The 17,148-nt window shown below is 43.2% G+C and overlaps 1 protein-coding gene across 5 annotated transcripts; it reads left to right on the top strand.

Annotated features, from left to right (window-relative positions):
• Window positions 1-203: 203 nt before the first annotated feature.
• Window positions 204-17,129, top strand: stk40 (serine/threonine kinase 40). 5 transcript variants are annotated; one of them, XM_047031615.1, is made up of 12 exons: window positions 204-438; window positions 1,775-1,861; window positions 3,545-3,671; window positions 4,413-4,498; window positions 5,128-5,274; window positions 5,960-6,184; window positions 6,823-6,875; window positions 10,388-10,503; window positions 12,468-12,612; window positions 12,916-13,035; window positions 13,804-13,888; window positions 14,066-17,129. In XM_047031615.1, exons 3-12 carry the CDS (start codon window positions 3,554-3,556, stop codon window positions 14,285-14,287), a joined length of 1,317 nt encoding a protein of 438 aa, XP_046887571.1. In that variant the 5' UTR covers window positions 204-438; window positions 1,775-1,861; window positions 3,545-3,553; the 3' UTR covers window positions 14,288-17,129. The 5 variants fall into 5 exon arrangements, with proteins under 5 accessions (XP_046887571.1, XP_046887569.1, XP_046887570.1 ...); XM_047031613.1 differs by having other exon boundaries at window positions 1,708-1,861; XM_047031614.1 differs by lacking the exon at window positions 1,775-1,861 and having other exon boundaries at window positions 204-312.
• The last annotated feature ends 19 nt before the right edge of the window (window positions 17,130-17,148 follow it).

The following is a 17,148-nucleotide window of genomic DNA, read 5'->3' as shown; positions in this document are numbered from 1 at the left end:
GGATAGTTTAATCTTAGATTCTCGTTAAATACATTATAAACGTATTTAACAATGCCAAATGCAAAACTACAACAGTCTGCACTACATTAACATCTCATCAAACGCTCAATCATCTTCTGGGGCTGGACATCGCAGAAATACACACTTGACTGTTTTATTGGCTGTAAAGTCTGTCACTCATGCAATTTGCGTCATATCCGTTGTCAGGTGGTACTGTCGCTGTGGAAAGATGCGATCGGAGAGTTGACGATAGGCTTTTCCTGAGAACTCATTTCGGTAATAGTGGCTGTATCAAACAAAACCTGTTTGGCTGTAAGTTAACATAAAGCGTTCTGTTTTGTTGGAACATCAAATTCATATGCATAGATATCAGGATTTTAGAGGAATGTCCATGTTGTAACAAAGCGAAGCAGACTTTCCTCTGCGGTTTGGCTCGAGGTAAGTTGCTGTTAAAGACCCCTACTAGAAAGGTGGCGAACGAGCTCGCGCTAGCAGTAGCTAGCTAGCCACTACACTTTGTTTAGCTAGCTAGTGCACTTTGGTTAACTAGCGACCTAGAGTGTCCTCCTGTTTTAACCACGTATATGGTTTAGTCGCGAATTGCGCGTATAATCATGTCTATTTTTTGTTGCTTTTGTCTCTTTAGGAAATTTATAGATGTGTGAAAAGGTAACGGTAATTACATTGTTGTAGCTGGATAGCTCGGGCTATCTTTGCTGACGCCAACTCTGTCCCTAGTACATTGCGCTAACATGCCCGTGGCCACACATCACATTCTCTGTGCTTCATCTCTTTGTTTGCAACGAGCTTGTGCGTTAGCGTAAGGTTTTGTCTGTCAAAAAATTGTGCTGTTAGGAACATTTGCTAAAGCCCTTGTGTTGTTGGGTAACCCGGACGGTGCAATAGATGGTAGATTCATGCCGGAATGACATGACATCAGAATGTTGAAAGCGTCATCCAAGCACTGTCTGTAGTAGCAGGCAAAGTGTTCGTGCACATGTTTGGAATTGATTTATTATTGTTTATTTAATCTGTATTTAGTACCCACACTCAAACACACCCAAGGCTTCATTGTCACATTATGTAGTACATTTGTATGTTTTTTTTTAAATGTTGTTGTATATTTGATATTGATAACCTTGTATGACCAAGGGCATTCCTATGCACAATACAATCTCCATCGCCTTCAAATATGCTTTATCTAACCATTTCGATAAGTGCAATGATGGGCTAAGATATTTGCTTTCTTTGTTTTAATGCATTTGCATCAGCGTGATATTTACTTTAAATAACTGAATGTCTATTGGGTCAAAATCAGACAATATTGCAGGCTACAATGTCTGTTTGATGGTGTGAAAGGAGTGATTCATTGGATAGCAAATGACCCATAGAAAACATTCACCTTTGCAAGTAATGCGGTCACAAGAGTGTTATCATATAAACATGATGGATTATGTTTTAGGTTCAAGGTTCATTGATCTCCCGTAGAGTGAATTGGCCAAGATTTGTCACTGTTCTTAAGCAGGTGTGTGGTCCCAAGGGCATGAACGTTCTGGAGATAATGGAGCACATGTTAACCATAACCTAAGCAATGGCACGTTCTTGGCTGGCTGAGGTGACCTAATTACTCAAATATCATTGAGATAATGCCATAATTGCTGTAAAATTAAAAACAGATTTTTTTTGGCCTCCACGGATGTTGACAAGGGAGATGGTGACAGACAGATAGACAGACGGGCGAGAGACATGACTATGTCAGCATCTGCTGTTTCAGCTGAAAACGAATCTTCATGGAAGTGAGAATTACTGTCCGTCCTCATCAACTGCCAACTGTCCTGCCTACATTATCCACGTCGGTCAGGTAAACCAAACTGTGTGGTGGTGCTGCTTGGCAAATAGAAATATGTCTTTCTTTTCTTGTTTTTAATTCGTACATCCGAGATCTAAACATTTAGACGATGTTGGATGTAGCCCAAAGATTTTCTCTAGTTTTCTCTTACGTGCGTTCACGATGAGCATGTCGAAGCAGCAAGGTGTCTCAAATGCAATGTTTCTAGTTCTGCAGATGCTTCTAGTGTGTATCACTCTGCATCAGCTCACTGGAATGTTTCTAGCTGGTCCTGTTTTGTGCCTGTCCATTTATCTGCCTGCAGTCGTGTTTTTTTTTCTTCTTTTTTTCGTGCACATTATGATATACATTATATATAAACCGTTTTCTACTGGTCTTTCCTGCCTAAATATGATATCTGACCCTAGGGGATTCATTTCATGTTTGACCTCCAGCCCCCCACCCTGTTGGAATGTTAGCCCATGAAACCCCAGGGAAACTGTGGATGACTCACCTTGTGTCACATCGAGGCACCACTTCCCTGTTACGGGAACTAGCAATGGTTTCCTCACATAGGAACTCATTATCAGCAAAGAAAGCACACACCTCTTGCCAAACAGAGGTCCACAGGTCTGTCATTGTGTCATCACATGTCATAGGTTCCCTTGTTAGTGTTGTTTGTTCTCATCAGGGTATAAAACTTGGCATTCATTTTCGGCCATGACATAATATGCATGTTTGCGTTGCATCAGTGTGTGTGTGTGTGTGTGTGTGTGTGTATATCCATGTCTTTTTAAGAGGGAGTCGTACCTCATGAACACACAAGATGGATGGATAAAGCTGCAATGGCTTCAAAATAAAACTAGTTACTGTGCAGATTGGAAGGATGTTTCAAGTGCACCGCAATTACAACTGTTGAGGATAAGCTTATCTTGAATCAAAGTGCAATATACAGAACCACGCATACAAAATGTAATTGCATTTATTGATGTTAATGTGCCACAGCCTGACTTCTGAACATGTAGTCTTCTATATTCCCTTTTGAAAGATCAGCCTTTCTTTTGCAAGGTTTGTATTTGCACAAAGGCATTAGTCACTTTGTGTTAGCACCTGCCCAATTTTATACTGTGTTCTGAGATTGAATCTGAAGTGTCCAACTTCACACCAGTGACCGTCATCTGAATGGACCTGTAATGGCCTTCTGTTCACACAGAGATGTTGTTAAATTGGTGGGAGGGTTTTTTGTGAAGGACTGGGAGGGGCAGCCAAATCTGTTGTCCACCCTCTCGGTAGTCTGTCGTAAAACAAGATGGTGTGCTTAGATATACCAAGCCTTAACAATCTCAATCAGGCTGTGGCCACAAATGATAGGTCTTGAGTCCTCACGTCTTTTCAGGTGGCTGAGCGGTTAGGGAATCTAGGGCTAGTAATCTGAAGGTCGCCAGTTCGATTCCCGGCCACACCAAATGATGTTGTGTCCTTGGGCAAGGCACCTCACCCTACTTGCCTCGAGGTGAATGTCCCTGTACTTACTGTAAGTCGCTCTGGATAAGAGCGTCTGCTAAATGTAAATGTAGTCCAGCCTGCGACCTTAAATCCGTCGTAGCAGCCCGTTAGGCGAGGTAGCCTAACCTCATGGTCACGTGTCGATCCTCCTCACCGTCGCCTATATTTATCTGAACATAATCTTATTTGCTTTGCCGTGTTTCCCTACAGAGCTCCAGCATGTCTAAGCGGCGCTCTGCGGAGAAGGGGCCTGGAGAGACCTCAGGAAGGGCCAGCAAGCTCCTGTGTCCTGGGATATCTGGCAGCAACGCCAAGAGAGCTGGGCCGTTTGTCCTCGGTAGGAGAAAAGAACGTCCTGGCTTTTAGTCAGTGCATGAGTGGGGGGGGACTCGAATAGTATGTGTCTTGCCATTATGTCTATATGAAGTATATTTACATTTATTCATTTAGCAGATGTTTTTATCCAAAGCGACTTCCAAGAGAGAGCTTTACAAAGTGCATAGGTCACTGATGATAACAATAAGATAGCCACAAAAACATTGCGAGTAGCCAAAACATGAAACACATATTGTGAACAACCAAAATAAGTACCAAAGGGAAGAACCATAAGAGCATGTAGTTAAACAAGTTACAATTAAACAACTTGAACCGCTATGAGTGCAAGTGTACCTGTAGAAAAACAAGCAACAATAAAAACAATCTAAGTATATGGAAAGGTGACGGTTAGTGTGTGTGTGCACACAGAAATCTAGGGGGAGCTGGGAGGGGGCGAACCTGTGCGTGAGGCAGGAATGTTAAGAATTTTATTTCAGAGCCACTTGAAATGGGGTAGAAAGCTCCATATCTAGGCTTAGTGGTCGTTTGTCCTCTTTGTCTTAAAAAAAGGAAATCTCTTCAAATTCTCAAATCCACCAACACCTCTACAGAATGTAGTGTGCTTAAGCAAGTGTTTATCTTAAAGGTGCTAATGGGTAATGAGTGCTTGCACACACTGCATCGTCTGTTAGCTTTGCTGCAGAAGCACATTCCCCTTCCCCATACCTTTTGTTCATGCAGCTGTTCTCGCCTCTTGCTGCAGGGCCTCGTCTGGGAAACTCACCCGTGCCCAGCATAGTTCAATGTCTGGCCAGGAAAGACAGCACAGATGACTTCTACCAGCTAAAGGTGAGGACATGACACACTCCGCTACCGCTGTGCATAACTGTTTTAATTTGTTGTGGAAAATATCCGCAATTTGACCCCAGTCAACCCACAGTTGACAAACCAAACAACAATAGCTTGTGTCCCAACAGCCATTCAAATCTTTGACCTAAACAGACATCTTTTTCGGTGTTTGTTTTATGACCCTGTTTGAGCAGAGGGGCTGATGGTAAACTGCAGAGACTATTTGTTTATAGGGGCAATCCAAGAATCAATTTGACATGAGGGTGCCTAGGAGGAGAAAGGGCAACAGGCAGTCTCCCACCTGGTACTCATCAGCCCCCTTGGTGGGGTAGTATTTCCCCACCCACAGGGGCGCAACTCCTCAATGTCCGACAGGCACGTTTAGTAATACATGTCGGTTTATGTGGCAAAGCTGCAAGCGTTTTGTAAGTCCCCTTTGTTTCAACAGACACCCTTATAAGAGCCACTAACGCATGTCCACAGGAAACGGTTTTAGTCGTCCATGCAAGCCGTGAGCGGTTTTCGGCGGTTTTCGGCGTTCTCTCCCAGAGACTTGTTTTGGTTCTCTTGGGGGTAGCGACCTCTGTCCTCCTAACGGGGATCCCTGACTCGTGTTGTTTGTCCTGTAGATCCTAACGCTGGAGGAGAGGGCTGGGGACGCGGCAGGGGAGACCCAGGAGGAGAGGCAGGGAAAGATGCTGCTGCACACAGAGTACTCTCTTCTCTCCCTGCTCCACAACCAGGATGGGGTAGTGCACCATCACGGCCTGTTCCAGGTAAATACACACACTCTCTCTCTATCCATATTGACATTGTTTCACTGTCGGCGGGTCACGTGACTTAACTATTTGCATCAAATCTGCCTCCCGGACTTCAGACAGGCCTTTTTTTGTATTAATTTGACAAAGTACCCATCGTATACTTCCAGGGCTGTATTGTGTAAATGATGGAAGGTGCCAGATCTGTTCTTCTCACAGCCTCCATTCATTGTGACTCACCTCCCACCACCCCCACTTTTCCTATCATTTCTTGTAACGTTGTTATTGTTCCATCTGCCTCTCTCTTTCACATCCTCCCCTGTTCTCTTGGATTTGTGTTCCTAGAATAGCAGCATTGAGCCTTGATTCATTCAAGCTTGCAGTATTGATTGGGTTATTATAGTGCATCTCCACTCGTAGAGGAGAACCAGTTAATAATGAATCTCTTGGAGGCCCAGCCGTCTCTAAACACTCTCACAGACCAATACAGCAATCAATGTAGAGCTGAGGGGGGAGTGAGGCTGAGGATCAATTTTTTTTTTTTTTGTTTGTTTATGGGGTTGTGGATATGCATCCTGTATGGCTTAGACTTTAGCTCCCATTATCACAATAAATTTGACAATTTTACCAGATTGAAGTGTTTGGAGAGTGTATATTATTATATGTGTGCCTAATGTATCCTTACATATTCCTTACGTTCTAGGACCGGGCGTATGAGATCGTGGAAGATCTGGAGTCTAACAAGGTGCGAAAGATGAAGAAGCGGATCTGCCTGGTGCTGGATTGCCTGTGCGCCCACGACTTCAGCGACAAAACAGCCGACCTCATCAACCTGCAGCATTATGTCATCAAAGAAAAGAGACTGAGTGAGCGCGAAGCCATCGTCATCTTCTATGACGTGGTCCGAGTGGTGGAGGCCCTGCACAAGGTATTATATTACCCTCTGTGCATTGGAACCGTAGCTATGTGGTACTCTAAGCTGATATACAAATCTGTTTTTTTTTTTTTTTCTTCTTTTTTTACAAATGAGTTGAACAAATTATTCAAGCAATTATTTGTCTAGCATCAAACAGGAATAGAAGTGCTCTTTGTTTGCTGGCCTTGCCATAACAAGAATGCAATAGGAGTTAATTGTGCAGAAGTGGAAGTACATTTCTAGACTGAACTATGAAGCATGCTTTCGAACATTTGATTTGTCACAGGCCTGAGTGCAATGTCACCTAGAGATCCAATAACACACAGTGATATTGCTTCTGAAGATTGTTTTTTAGTCAAGATCATTAGAGTGATTTGGCAGGTTCAGACAAGTGATGAAAATCCTTATGCAAGTCGCACACCCTTAAAACGCCTACATATTTACTGGTGAACAAACTAACTTTATAGTTCCGTTGTGTCATGTACTCACAGCTAGACCGAAATAATAATAATATTTTGACTTGTATAGTTCTGTGGATGAGTCATAGGGGTGCCACTCCCAAGTTGTTTTTATTATGGTATTATTTTTCTTCCAGTTCATGCTGCCTGATTGCAATCTTTTCTCTGCCCTTTTCCCTCCTCCACCTTCAGAAAAACATTGTGCACAGAGATCTGAAGCTGGGCAACATGGTGCTGAATAAACGGTAAGCGTCTGCTGTCTCGTTCACTGTACCCAGCCGTGCAAAATGCGAAAAGAAAGTTACAGGAGGTGAGGGGGCCGGACCTTTTGGCATGTATCTGGTGAGCAACTGCCCCTAAACCCACACCAGGGGTTAAGTAATCTGCATCGCAGACAAGCCATCTCTGCCCACAGCTCGTCCCGCCCCCAAGTCTCCCTCTCTTTTTCTCTGTCTCTCTTGTCAAGTAAGTGTTGGTGAGTCATTCCTTGTGGTCAGATTGTTGTGGCAGGGAGACAGAAACCAAATGCAAGGTAAAGAGAGGAACCAGTCCCTGCTTTCTTCTCTGTGGGAGGGGAGGGGGGGGGGGAACACAAAATCCCCCAAACAAAGTGCACCTCGGGTCACCGGAATCAGATCAGGCTTGGGAGAGAGAATGCTGAGCTCCTTGTCCGTAAAGCCTTCTCCAAACGCCGTGCATGCGTGCTGCGAAGACGATGGGAGACGCGAGCTCAAAGCTTCTGGAAACCCAGAAAGAATTGATTTCAACCAACCATGCTTTCACCTGAGTTGGGGCCTAGATATTCACTGGCAATGGGATAAAACCATTTACTGTGACCCTTTTACTGCAGACAGTACAAATGTATACGTTGTACTATGGGAACTTCTGTTGCTCCTTCGATTTATATGTGTGCACACTGTGCATGTTGGTAAACAGTGGAAAAACACCCCTCTGGACCCCACAACAAACACGCCTATTCATATACCGGATGAAAAGCAGTGAATGAGTAATCTCCAGTCTCCTCCTACGCAGGCAAACGCAATCTCTGCCAAGCAGCCATACACATATCAGACACGAGTGTGTAAAATCAGGCTCTTATCCTACAGCTCAACTCATTCACTCACATCGCATATCATCTGTGTGTGAGAGACCATACATCTAAATGTCAGCCCTCTCCCCTGGCTGCTTCTGCACCCTTACGTACAGGCGCACAGGCACTTGCTGAGTTCCAAGCATCGGTGTTTTCTGCAGCAGGAGTGGTGATGAAACAGGAGTGTGTTTGGAGGAGTGGGGGGGGGAGGGGGGGGGGGGGGTCAGACGAGAGGAACACTCCGTCCCAGCTGGAGACAAAGGAGAGGGCTGCCAAAGGCCTCATAGCTCAAGGCTGACTCACACGGCCACGCACGTCACATTCGTAGCCCTCTATTTACCCTCTCCTTCCCTCACTCCTTCTTTACCTCACTCCCTCCCTCTGCTGTCTCCTTTCTTTTTATTATTTTATTTTTTTCTCCCATCAGTTTTTCACATGCTACTGTTCCTTTTTGTCTGACTGTCTTTGTTTCCCTTTCTCTTGCCTTCGTCCTCCTCCGTGTTTTCCTACTCCCTGAATGTGTCTGCATTGACAGCACAGGGGAGGAGCAGGCTACATGCAGCCAAAGGGAGGATGGCCGCACTCTGCATAGTGCTTTTCAAGTAGCCCATTATGCTAGTAAAGGTCTTCCTTCAGGCCGGTGCAGCAAATTGACAACAGTAACGTCATTAAAGTTTGGGCTCTTGCTATCAGATTCTGGTACTGTTAATGCAAAAAGTGAATATTGTAGACGGACAGCAAGGGCTCTTTGTTGTTTTTCCATTGGAGAGTGGATTGTAAGCTTGACTTGGCATGCTTTTGTGAGTTCACACACACACACACACACACACACACACTCACATACACACACCTGGGTGTTAATGGTGCGTGCTAGTCGTGAAGTCTCTGTGTCAGTTTACATTCATCAGCAGCCTCCAATGAGGCATCTAATTTTTTCCACTGGGTTGAAGATTAGCTCGCATGTTTTAAACTCTCACCTCACAGAATCCCTCCCAACCCAACTGCCTGCATTGTTTGGATTGACTAAATACTTTCTGGGCATTCAAGGGTGTAGATTGAGCCTGAAATGGGGTTTCTTTATTGAAATATGAATATAAGAAGTGACCTGCTAATACCTGCGTTAGTGTTCATAGCATTTTGACCTTGTGTGATTTAATTCATATCGACAGGCAGTGGTTGTGCATGAGCTAATCCATGAAACTTTAATCGATGAGGCCTTCCAGCCTAACGTCATATGATCACATTGCTCTTTTCCTCTCCAAATCAAATTAATCTCAACCCAGGGGCACTCTTTTGATCTGATGAAATATTGAACTGAAAAATTAGCTGTATTTTTTGTATGAGTATTTCCTTGGGCTTACTCCATGCAAAGGATGCCCTGTCTTCAACCCCATTTCTCATCAGCAAGTTTATTTTGAGCAGGAAATGCTGAAGAGGGGGGTCATGGGGGGGATGTTGAGGTTTCTGGTTTCCTGTCTCCCAGGGTCACGTGACCAGGAAGTAGCCATGGTGTGGTCTGGTTAGTCCTTAGGGAACCACCTCTCATGAGGCAAACACGCAGTCAGCATCACCGCCAACTCCGCCGTGGCAATGGTGCAGGAATAGCAGCTCCGGTCGTGATGCTTGAGCACAAAAGAAAGAGCCCTTCATAAAGGAGCTTTTATCTAGAGAGCCTTTGAAGCGCTCACTGTGTTTTCCTGTCTTGTCATTGTGTGAATCAGAGGGCCACTGTGTGAGGGGAAACTCGCGCTCACGAATCATTTTCAACAACAGGAGCACATTATCAGACTTAAGGAAAAAAAATATATATAAAAAATGTGTTGTCTAAATTTACATAGATATTGGAAGCAAGGCGATATTTAGGCATGGATGTGTTTAGTTGAGCTTTGTGGAGTGAGAGGGAAGAAGTCCACAGCGTGTGAAAGTGAGACGTCTGGGGAAGATGTTAACCTCCTTCCTTACAGATAAAGGGGATGTGGGTGAAAACGTGATGCAGTCCAGCTTCTCAGTCCGGAACTGGGTACCCGTCTACAAGTACATGAACTAGTGCGAAAGTCAGCATGTGGGTGCATTTTAAAGTGGTAGGGTTTTTCCTTTTTCTTTAGTGAACCATTGCTTAGCAGAATGACTCATACAAACCAATGATCCCAAGCCACAGGTTGACTCATATGTTTGTCATGATTGCAGCTTTTTTATTTTCTTTCTTTCCCTCTCTCTCGATCTCTCTCTCTCTCTGTGTTCTATAGATTTGAAAAGCCTGTATTATAGCGTCCCTACCATGCCAACAAAGCTTGTTTACCTCTGATGACTCAAGCAAAGAGAAAACAAAAATCTGATCAGTCTAGTTTCCAAAGAAACCAATGTGTGATGGCCCCAGCAACAGGGGTTTATCTTCAGACTTTCAGCGCCACCGTGTCTGGTCTGAGTTCAGAGTCCAAATCTACTTGCGGTGTTTTAAATGTGCCTTTTGATGATGAGGATGGTGACCAAACAGTCCCCATTAAAGGGCTATGATAGGCACTGGTTGTTCCTCATCTGGTTCCTGCTCTGGTATGTCCAGACATTTTCAGAACAAGTCGGCCTTCTGTGGGGCTACCCCCCGCTGTCACAGGTTTTTGCGATGTAAACACAGATCTCTTTCCCTCATTGTGTGTGTCTTCATTGTAGGACTCACCGCATTACCATCACCAACTTCTGCCTGGGAAAACACCTGGTGAGTGAGGAGGACCTCCTGAAGGACCAGAGAGGAAGTCCTGCCTACATCAGCCCAGACGTACTGAGCGGTAAGAAGAGAAGTGCTCAAACGTTTTTTTTTTTTTTTTTTTTTTTTTTTTTTTTTTAAACCCTCAATGTTCTTTGTTGTCTCCAAACTCAGCTCTATAGGCAAAAAAAAAAAAAGTCAATACAAAAGAATCGCCTTGTCATTGACCCTGTTCTTACCCCATTTACTACTAACAGACCTATATCTGTTTATCCTTTTCTCTCAATCAAGACATTTAGCAAACGGGTGATTTAAATCATCAAAATCCCGTGTTGATCTTTTTAACAAGTGTGCAAGTGCTAACTGTGGTCTGGTCCTAATCTCTTGTGTTGTCTTGGGAATTCTGAGGTAAGAGAGGCAGCTTCTGTTGAAGGTGAACCACGTTCATCTGAGACCAGCTGGGAAACTGGGCCTCATTCAGGAAGCTTGCGTAATGTTTGGCAGCGACACAATGTTTGATTTCTTGGTCAATAAGCACAGCGAATATTTCACAATCCTGGAGTGATTTCCGTGGCAAAGCATTTCCTTATTGATTTGATCATCATTCCTTTCGTTTTCTGTTGTCGTAAGAAGGATGACTCACTGAGGAGTTCCAGATGTCTTCGTGTTTTCTTTGCAAACATTTGACATTTTCCTTTCATTTAGCCAATGCTTTTGTTCAAAGCAATGTGCAAAGATCAAGGATCAGTAGTGCATAGTTCTGCATTATTTTGGTGGTCCTAGTCAATGAGTGGTCTGTATTTACTTTCTTAGCTAGCTAATTAATGGCTGGCAAACTAAAAGTAATGCTACTGTGCAATAATCTTACAAATCCTACAGTCTTACAATAACGTCTCAGTTACAGTACTGCATAACAGTGTTTCTCAACTCTGGTCCTTTGGGACCCCTGTCCTGCCCAGCACACCTGATTCAAATGAATGGGCTGCCGTCAAGCTCTGCAGAAGCCTGATAACCCATTCATTTGAATCCGGTGTGTTGAAAGAGGTAAACATCGACAACGTGCATGGGGTCTCCCCAGGACCAGGGTTGGATCACAAGAACTAACTAACTGCTAAGTGCAAATGTTTGTTTCCATCCATTTCAAACAATCTAATGTATTGCGTTGCAAACCACATTTCGTTCATAACCTCCCAACTCCATTAATATGAATTATTAACCTCATGGTATTCAAAGCCGATTGGCAGTTCCTGAGAAGAAAAGAGACTTTCTCTATGGTGTTAGTTCACCTTATCTCAGCACATCACAAAAGACAGGCGTAAAGAACCATCCATAAATCACAACAACATGACAAGCCTATAATGAAACGGCGCATCGATGACTCACTGATGACTCACTAGGGGGAAGGTACTCCTGTCACACCCCCCCCCCCCCCCCCCCCCCCTCACCCTCCCGTGTGTGTCGCATGTTTTCCATAATCGCCTCATGGGTGGATGAAAAGAGAACCAGGGAAGGGGCTCTGATGTTACAGCACTATCCCTTGTCAAATAGAGCCGTCTCTCCACCAGCTGAATTTTCATTTATTTATTTTATTTATTACATTTATTTGACAGGGACAAATGCAGTTAAACATAGCTACAGACTAAAGTTTGTAGCTGATGTGATGCACATAGAGTTTATAGCAAGAGCTAATTTTCAACTCCTGTCCCTGAATGGGCGTTTCTACAATAACACATAATAAAAACAATATACAAAATAAGAAAAAAAACCTGATGACCTAATGAATCCATACCAGCTCACATGACCACAGATTTCAGGGGTTTAAGGGCAGGAATTGCTTCATAGTCGTTGATAGAGTTGTGCTGTGATTTGTATTCTCGCCTTGTTAATAATTTATTCCATGCATGAGATTAATCTGCTTCACCCTTTCATGTCAGTTGTTGATGTTTTTTTTAATGAAGCACAGTGATGGTACCACCACCCACACACGTTGGCTGTTGGTAAAGCGGTGATGTCATCCACGTGTCCCCCTGCCCCATCTGTCTGCAGGTCGGCCATACCGCGGTAAACCCAGTGACATGTGGGCTCTGGGAGTCGTGCTGTTCACCATGCTGTACGGCCAGTTCCCCTTCTATGACAGCATACCTCAGGAGCTCTTCCGCAAAATCAAGGCTGCCGAGTACTCAGTCCCAGAGTGAGTAGATCAGCCCCTCCCATCATCACCCTGACCAATCAACCCTTCTCATCATCACCCTGATCAATCAGCCTTGTACTTTTTGATTACATCACAGGCTCAATTTAGATGAAATGTGTTTGAATGTGAAGTCAAAAGTTGTTGCCGCGGTGTTGCACCAACAGGAAGGACCTTTGCACTAGAACCGTTGAATGTACACGCTAAATAGGTCAAGTGTTTGGTTGATTTGGTATGTGACTGTTCCTTTTTGCACAATAATACTTGAAACCGTATCAAACGAACACGCTCCCTGTACCTTCCCAGGGACGGCCGTGTATCTGAGAGCACGGTGTGTTTGATTCGTAAGCTGTTGGTGCTGGATCCCCAGCAGAGGCTCACTGCAGGGGAGGTGCTAGAGTCCCTCAGCAGCATCATTGCCTCCTGGTCAGTACAGTGCCTCTTGGTGTTCTCGCTGTATATTATATTATTGTTGCTTTCTTTCCTTCAGGTACACTCTTGCACTTTTGAGGTTCATGTTGTTTAATGTGTAATTTGTTTAGCTACATGCTCTTATGGTTTCCTCCTATTGGCACTTATTTGCTTTTCACAATTTATGCTTCATGTTTTGGTTACCCGCAATTTTTGGGGGGCTATCTCGTTGTTTGTGATCATTGACCTATGCACTTTTGTGCATAGGTCGTAGGTAAGGCTCTCTCTTGGAAGTCGCTTTGGATAAAAGCATCTGCTAAATTAATAAATGTAAGTGCAGTATTACTGGAGCATTTCTGCTTCCAAGTTAGTGTAGTTACCAGAGCAGCAAATCAGGGTCCTCCTACCTGTAGTTGATGTCATGTCATTTATTTATTTAGTAGATGCTTTTATCCAAAAGCAACTTACAGTGGGGAATTTGAACCTGGGATCTCTTGAACTGCAGTCAAAATGCTCAAACCACTTAGTTATTGCCATACTTGTTGTGTACTAGTTGTATTACAAGTGAGAAAGGTGCATAGAGTTTAAGGTAATAAACTACGTAATAAATAAATAAATAGTTTTTTGTTTACATTTTCTTTTGCCCTGGTGTTCAATAGCTGGGATATCTATTAATTAGTTTGACTAAAAGTTGCTATAAAATAGTACAAAAATAAGTTACATGTCAACTGCCAAACCCCTCTGACCTCCCCAAATGACTACCTTCTACTGTTTGTGTTACAGGCAGTCTGTGTCGTCTTTGAGCGGTCCTCTCCAAGTGGTACCAGATATTGATGATCAGGTCAACCACCCAGAGCATCTCCAGGAGGTAAGGTGCAGTGACTCTAAAATACAAATTAAAAGCCTCACTTTCTCAATTTGTTGAAATCATCAGCCTAGGTTATCTACTCAGATAACCTAGGCAGAAGTTCATGGAACTTAGTTTCCCCGATAGTTACGTGTAGCCTGATGCTTAGCGTCCAGTGCGGTTTGTGTGTCCTCCCAGGTGAAGGTCACCGAGGAGTCCTCCCAGTATGAGTTTGAAAACTACATGCGTCAGCAGCTGATGCTGGCGGAGGAGAAAAACACTATTCACGAGGCCAAGAGCTTCCTAAGTAAGCGGCAGTTTGGCGGCGGCATCCCCCCCGTACGCCGCCTGGGTCACGACGCCCAGCCCGTCAGCCCCTTGGATGCTGCCCTCCTGGCACAGCGTTTTCTCCGAAAGTAGACACCCCAGCCCACCCTTTGGTCCCCCCCCCCTTGGAGTGGAGGATTCCATGGGAGCAGACCGGAGGAGGACATCCACAAAGCTAACTTGCAGTTCTTGTTGCTCTCATCTACGGTTCGAGGGCGCACAGTCTTACATGGGTCTCCACAAAACACCCATCAAAGAGGCATGGATGAACAGTGAACCATTAACCGTGAACCTGTTCTACTGAGACTTCGGCATACACCCCCACCTGACTACACTCCAATCCCCAACCATTCTGGTCCACCCAAGCAATACAGGGCCCGCCCTCATGTAGCAGCCTTCCTCCTCCACGGTCCACCTGGTAACATTGACTCTACTCCGAGATCGCCTGATTGTGGACACTCCTCCACGGGTCTGCCCTGTTCACCCTCTTCAGTCTCCTTGTAACCAAAATGATCACGAATGATCCCGTCTGTAACTACATCTTCAAGTCTACCTCTCTCCATCTCTTTTTTTTTTTTTTTTTTTACCAAGGTCCATGTTTTTAGAGGACAACGAGATGAGTTACCGGGGTAGTGTGATGCCATTGTAGACAAAAAGCACTACTATGCATCAGTGGGTTGGCCTCATCGCATGAATAAGCTTGTTCCCTTCTATTAATGAATAATAAGTAGCATTTTATGCTTTTTATCCATGTTGAATATGCTAGCAAAAGTTTGTCTACCAGCAACCTTTGATATTTTTACCTTGCATTTCTTTTTGCTTTGCTTTCCCTAAAGAAATACTCTCTAGCATTTAGGCAGCTAGTGTGAGACCATCACAAAAGTCATGATATACATTATTTTACTTTCAAAAAACAGTCCTTAGCCATTTGGCCAAAAAACAAGCAAAAAAACAAGCATTACAAAATTCTTCCCTTCAGGCAGAATCAAAGGACTTCTAGGTATTACACCTCCTCATTACTCCTCAGATCAGTGTGGGACAAGTGTATTTGATAGATTTCTATTCTGTAGATGCATGCTGAGCCTTGCCAGGTCACACATTTAAGCTATCCTACAGTCTTGTTATTTAGCTTGCCTCGCTGGTAGACACTGTGAAAACAAGGGCAGGCATCTATAAGAGAAAGAGATGGACTGAACCAAATGTCATTGCTATGTGAGATGGTCATCCCTTATGTTCACAGGTCATTGGAATCCTTGTGAGCATCAGTCTCCAATTACATTTAGCTTTACTTACAATTCTATCCAATGTATTATTTTACCATTATAGGAGAGTTGTATGATGATGATTGGTGGTAACTGAAAAAGTATGTCATATTTATTCAGGAAAGCATAATGTAGTCTGAATGGGTAGTTGGTTAGGTCTTGGGTATAAGTGCATTTACATCTATACCAAAATAATTCCTCACCTAAAAACCAGTGACATTATGAACCACCTATACACTAAAGCTTGCCCTTGCTTATGGCAATCTGCAATACTCATGCTTATATCTCCATCTAGTAATATCAAATCAGATTACGTCATTAGAGGATTTGAACCATTTCTGTCTCTTGTTGTAAATTGTATTTTTCTTCTCAATTTCATATCTTGATTATTTATTCACTTGTTTAGACATTTACTTTTCAGACATCTGTATCTGTGCTATCATAGCTTTAACAAGAAGTGTTGAGTTTCAATAGTTTACTTTGCATCTTCAGCCATCACTGTTTCTTCCCTTTCAGAAGTCTTGATGTCTGTATTGTTTCCTGTTTTGCCATTTCCACAAGCTTGTGGTTGATTAAGCTACACTAATAAGGATACTGACTCTGCATAGTTCTATTTTTTACAAAAGACAAGCGTAGCATATTATGATTTAAAGTCTGCATTATAACACTGACCCATAACAGCTTCCTCTCTAGTCAGTATGTAAATAAGCACCATCATGACTGCTCTGGGCATACAATAGTGCCCAAACCAGTGTGCTGCCACCTGGTGGTCATCCTAATACCTAGTGGTCAACACAGAGTAAAGAGACATGTGTAAGAAAGTTGATAGCCACTGCGTTTGGAAGAAAATCGTAGAGAAATTGTTAGCTTGTTCCCACGGCAATGTGAATTTTGGGTAATAAAGCGGTATTGTAGTTGGTAGTGTAAGCTGTTCATCTGAAAAGGTTTTTGTGAAAACTATGGTCTTCACTGATGTCATAGTAAGTTGTGATCCGTGGCAAATGTCTGACGCTTTGAGGCAGAGTACTGTATAGCTACACCATTGAATAAAGGCTTGTAGGTTGATATTAGATATCCCTTGACGTATTAATGTATTATCTCTCCCATCATAAGTGTTCATGTTAGCAGTTGGATTTGTCGGTTTGATGTTTAGGAAGAGTTAACTCCTGCATAGGTGGACTGCAGTGCATGATGTCAAGCACTTTTTAAATCATTTTGCATGACTCTTAACTTGCAAGGAGTGTCACAATTCTCCTGAGACAAACATTAGACTGAAGAATAGTTTATTTGTGTCTAAATGGAAATCCTACAGCAAGAAAGCCCTTTTTTTTTTCTTTTTTTTTTATAACAGGATGAGATGTTCAATGCAAACTTTCTCCTTCTAAAACTTATTTTTCACCATCATTCTAAAATGGGGAAATGGTATCTTCACTGTAATCATGTATTGGATTTGCTCAATATTTCAACTGGAAAATGGCTAATGGTGTATGACAAGATATAGTGGTGTAATTTTTGAAAGCCAGCGGGATAAATGTGTTGCTGCTTGGTTGGATATGGGCATCTAAATACAAAACTAGGTAATTGTACAGAAATTAAAACACGTTTGTATAAAAGACATATTTTTGTACTTCATCAGATCTCTACATGCATGTCAGCAATAAACTTTGATATGGAAACAATTGTTTGTGTTTT

The sequence above is a fragment of the Hypomesus transpacificus genome, chromosome 2 (assembly GCF_021917145.1).
Source record: "Hypomesus transpacificus isolate Combined female chromosome 2, fHypTra1, whole genome shotgun sequence".
NCBI lineage: Eukaryota > Metazoa > Chordata > Actinopteri > Osmeriformes > Osmeridae > Hypomesus > Hypomesus transpacificus.
Note: the sequence above shows the minus strand (reverse complement) of the source record. Positions and strands in the feature narration are given on the sequence as shown.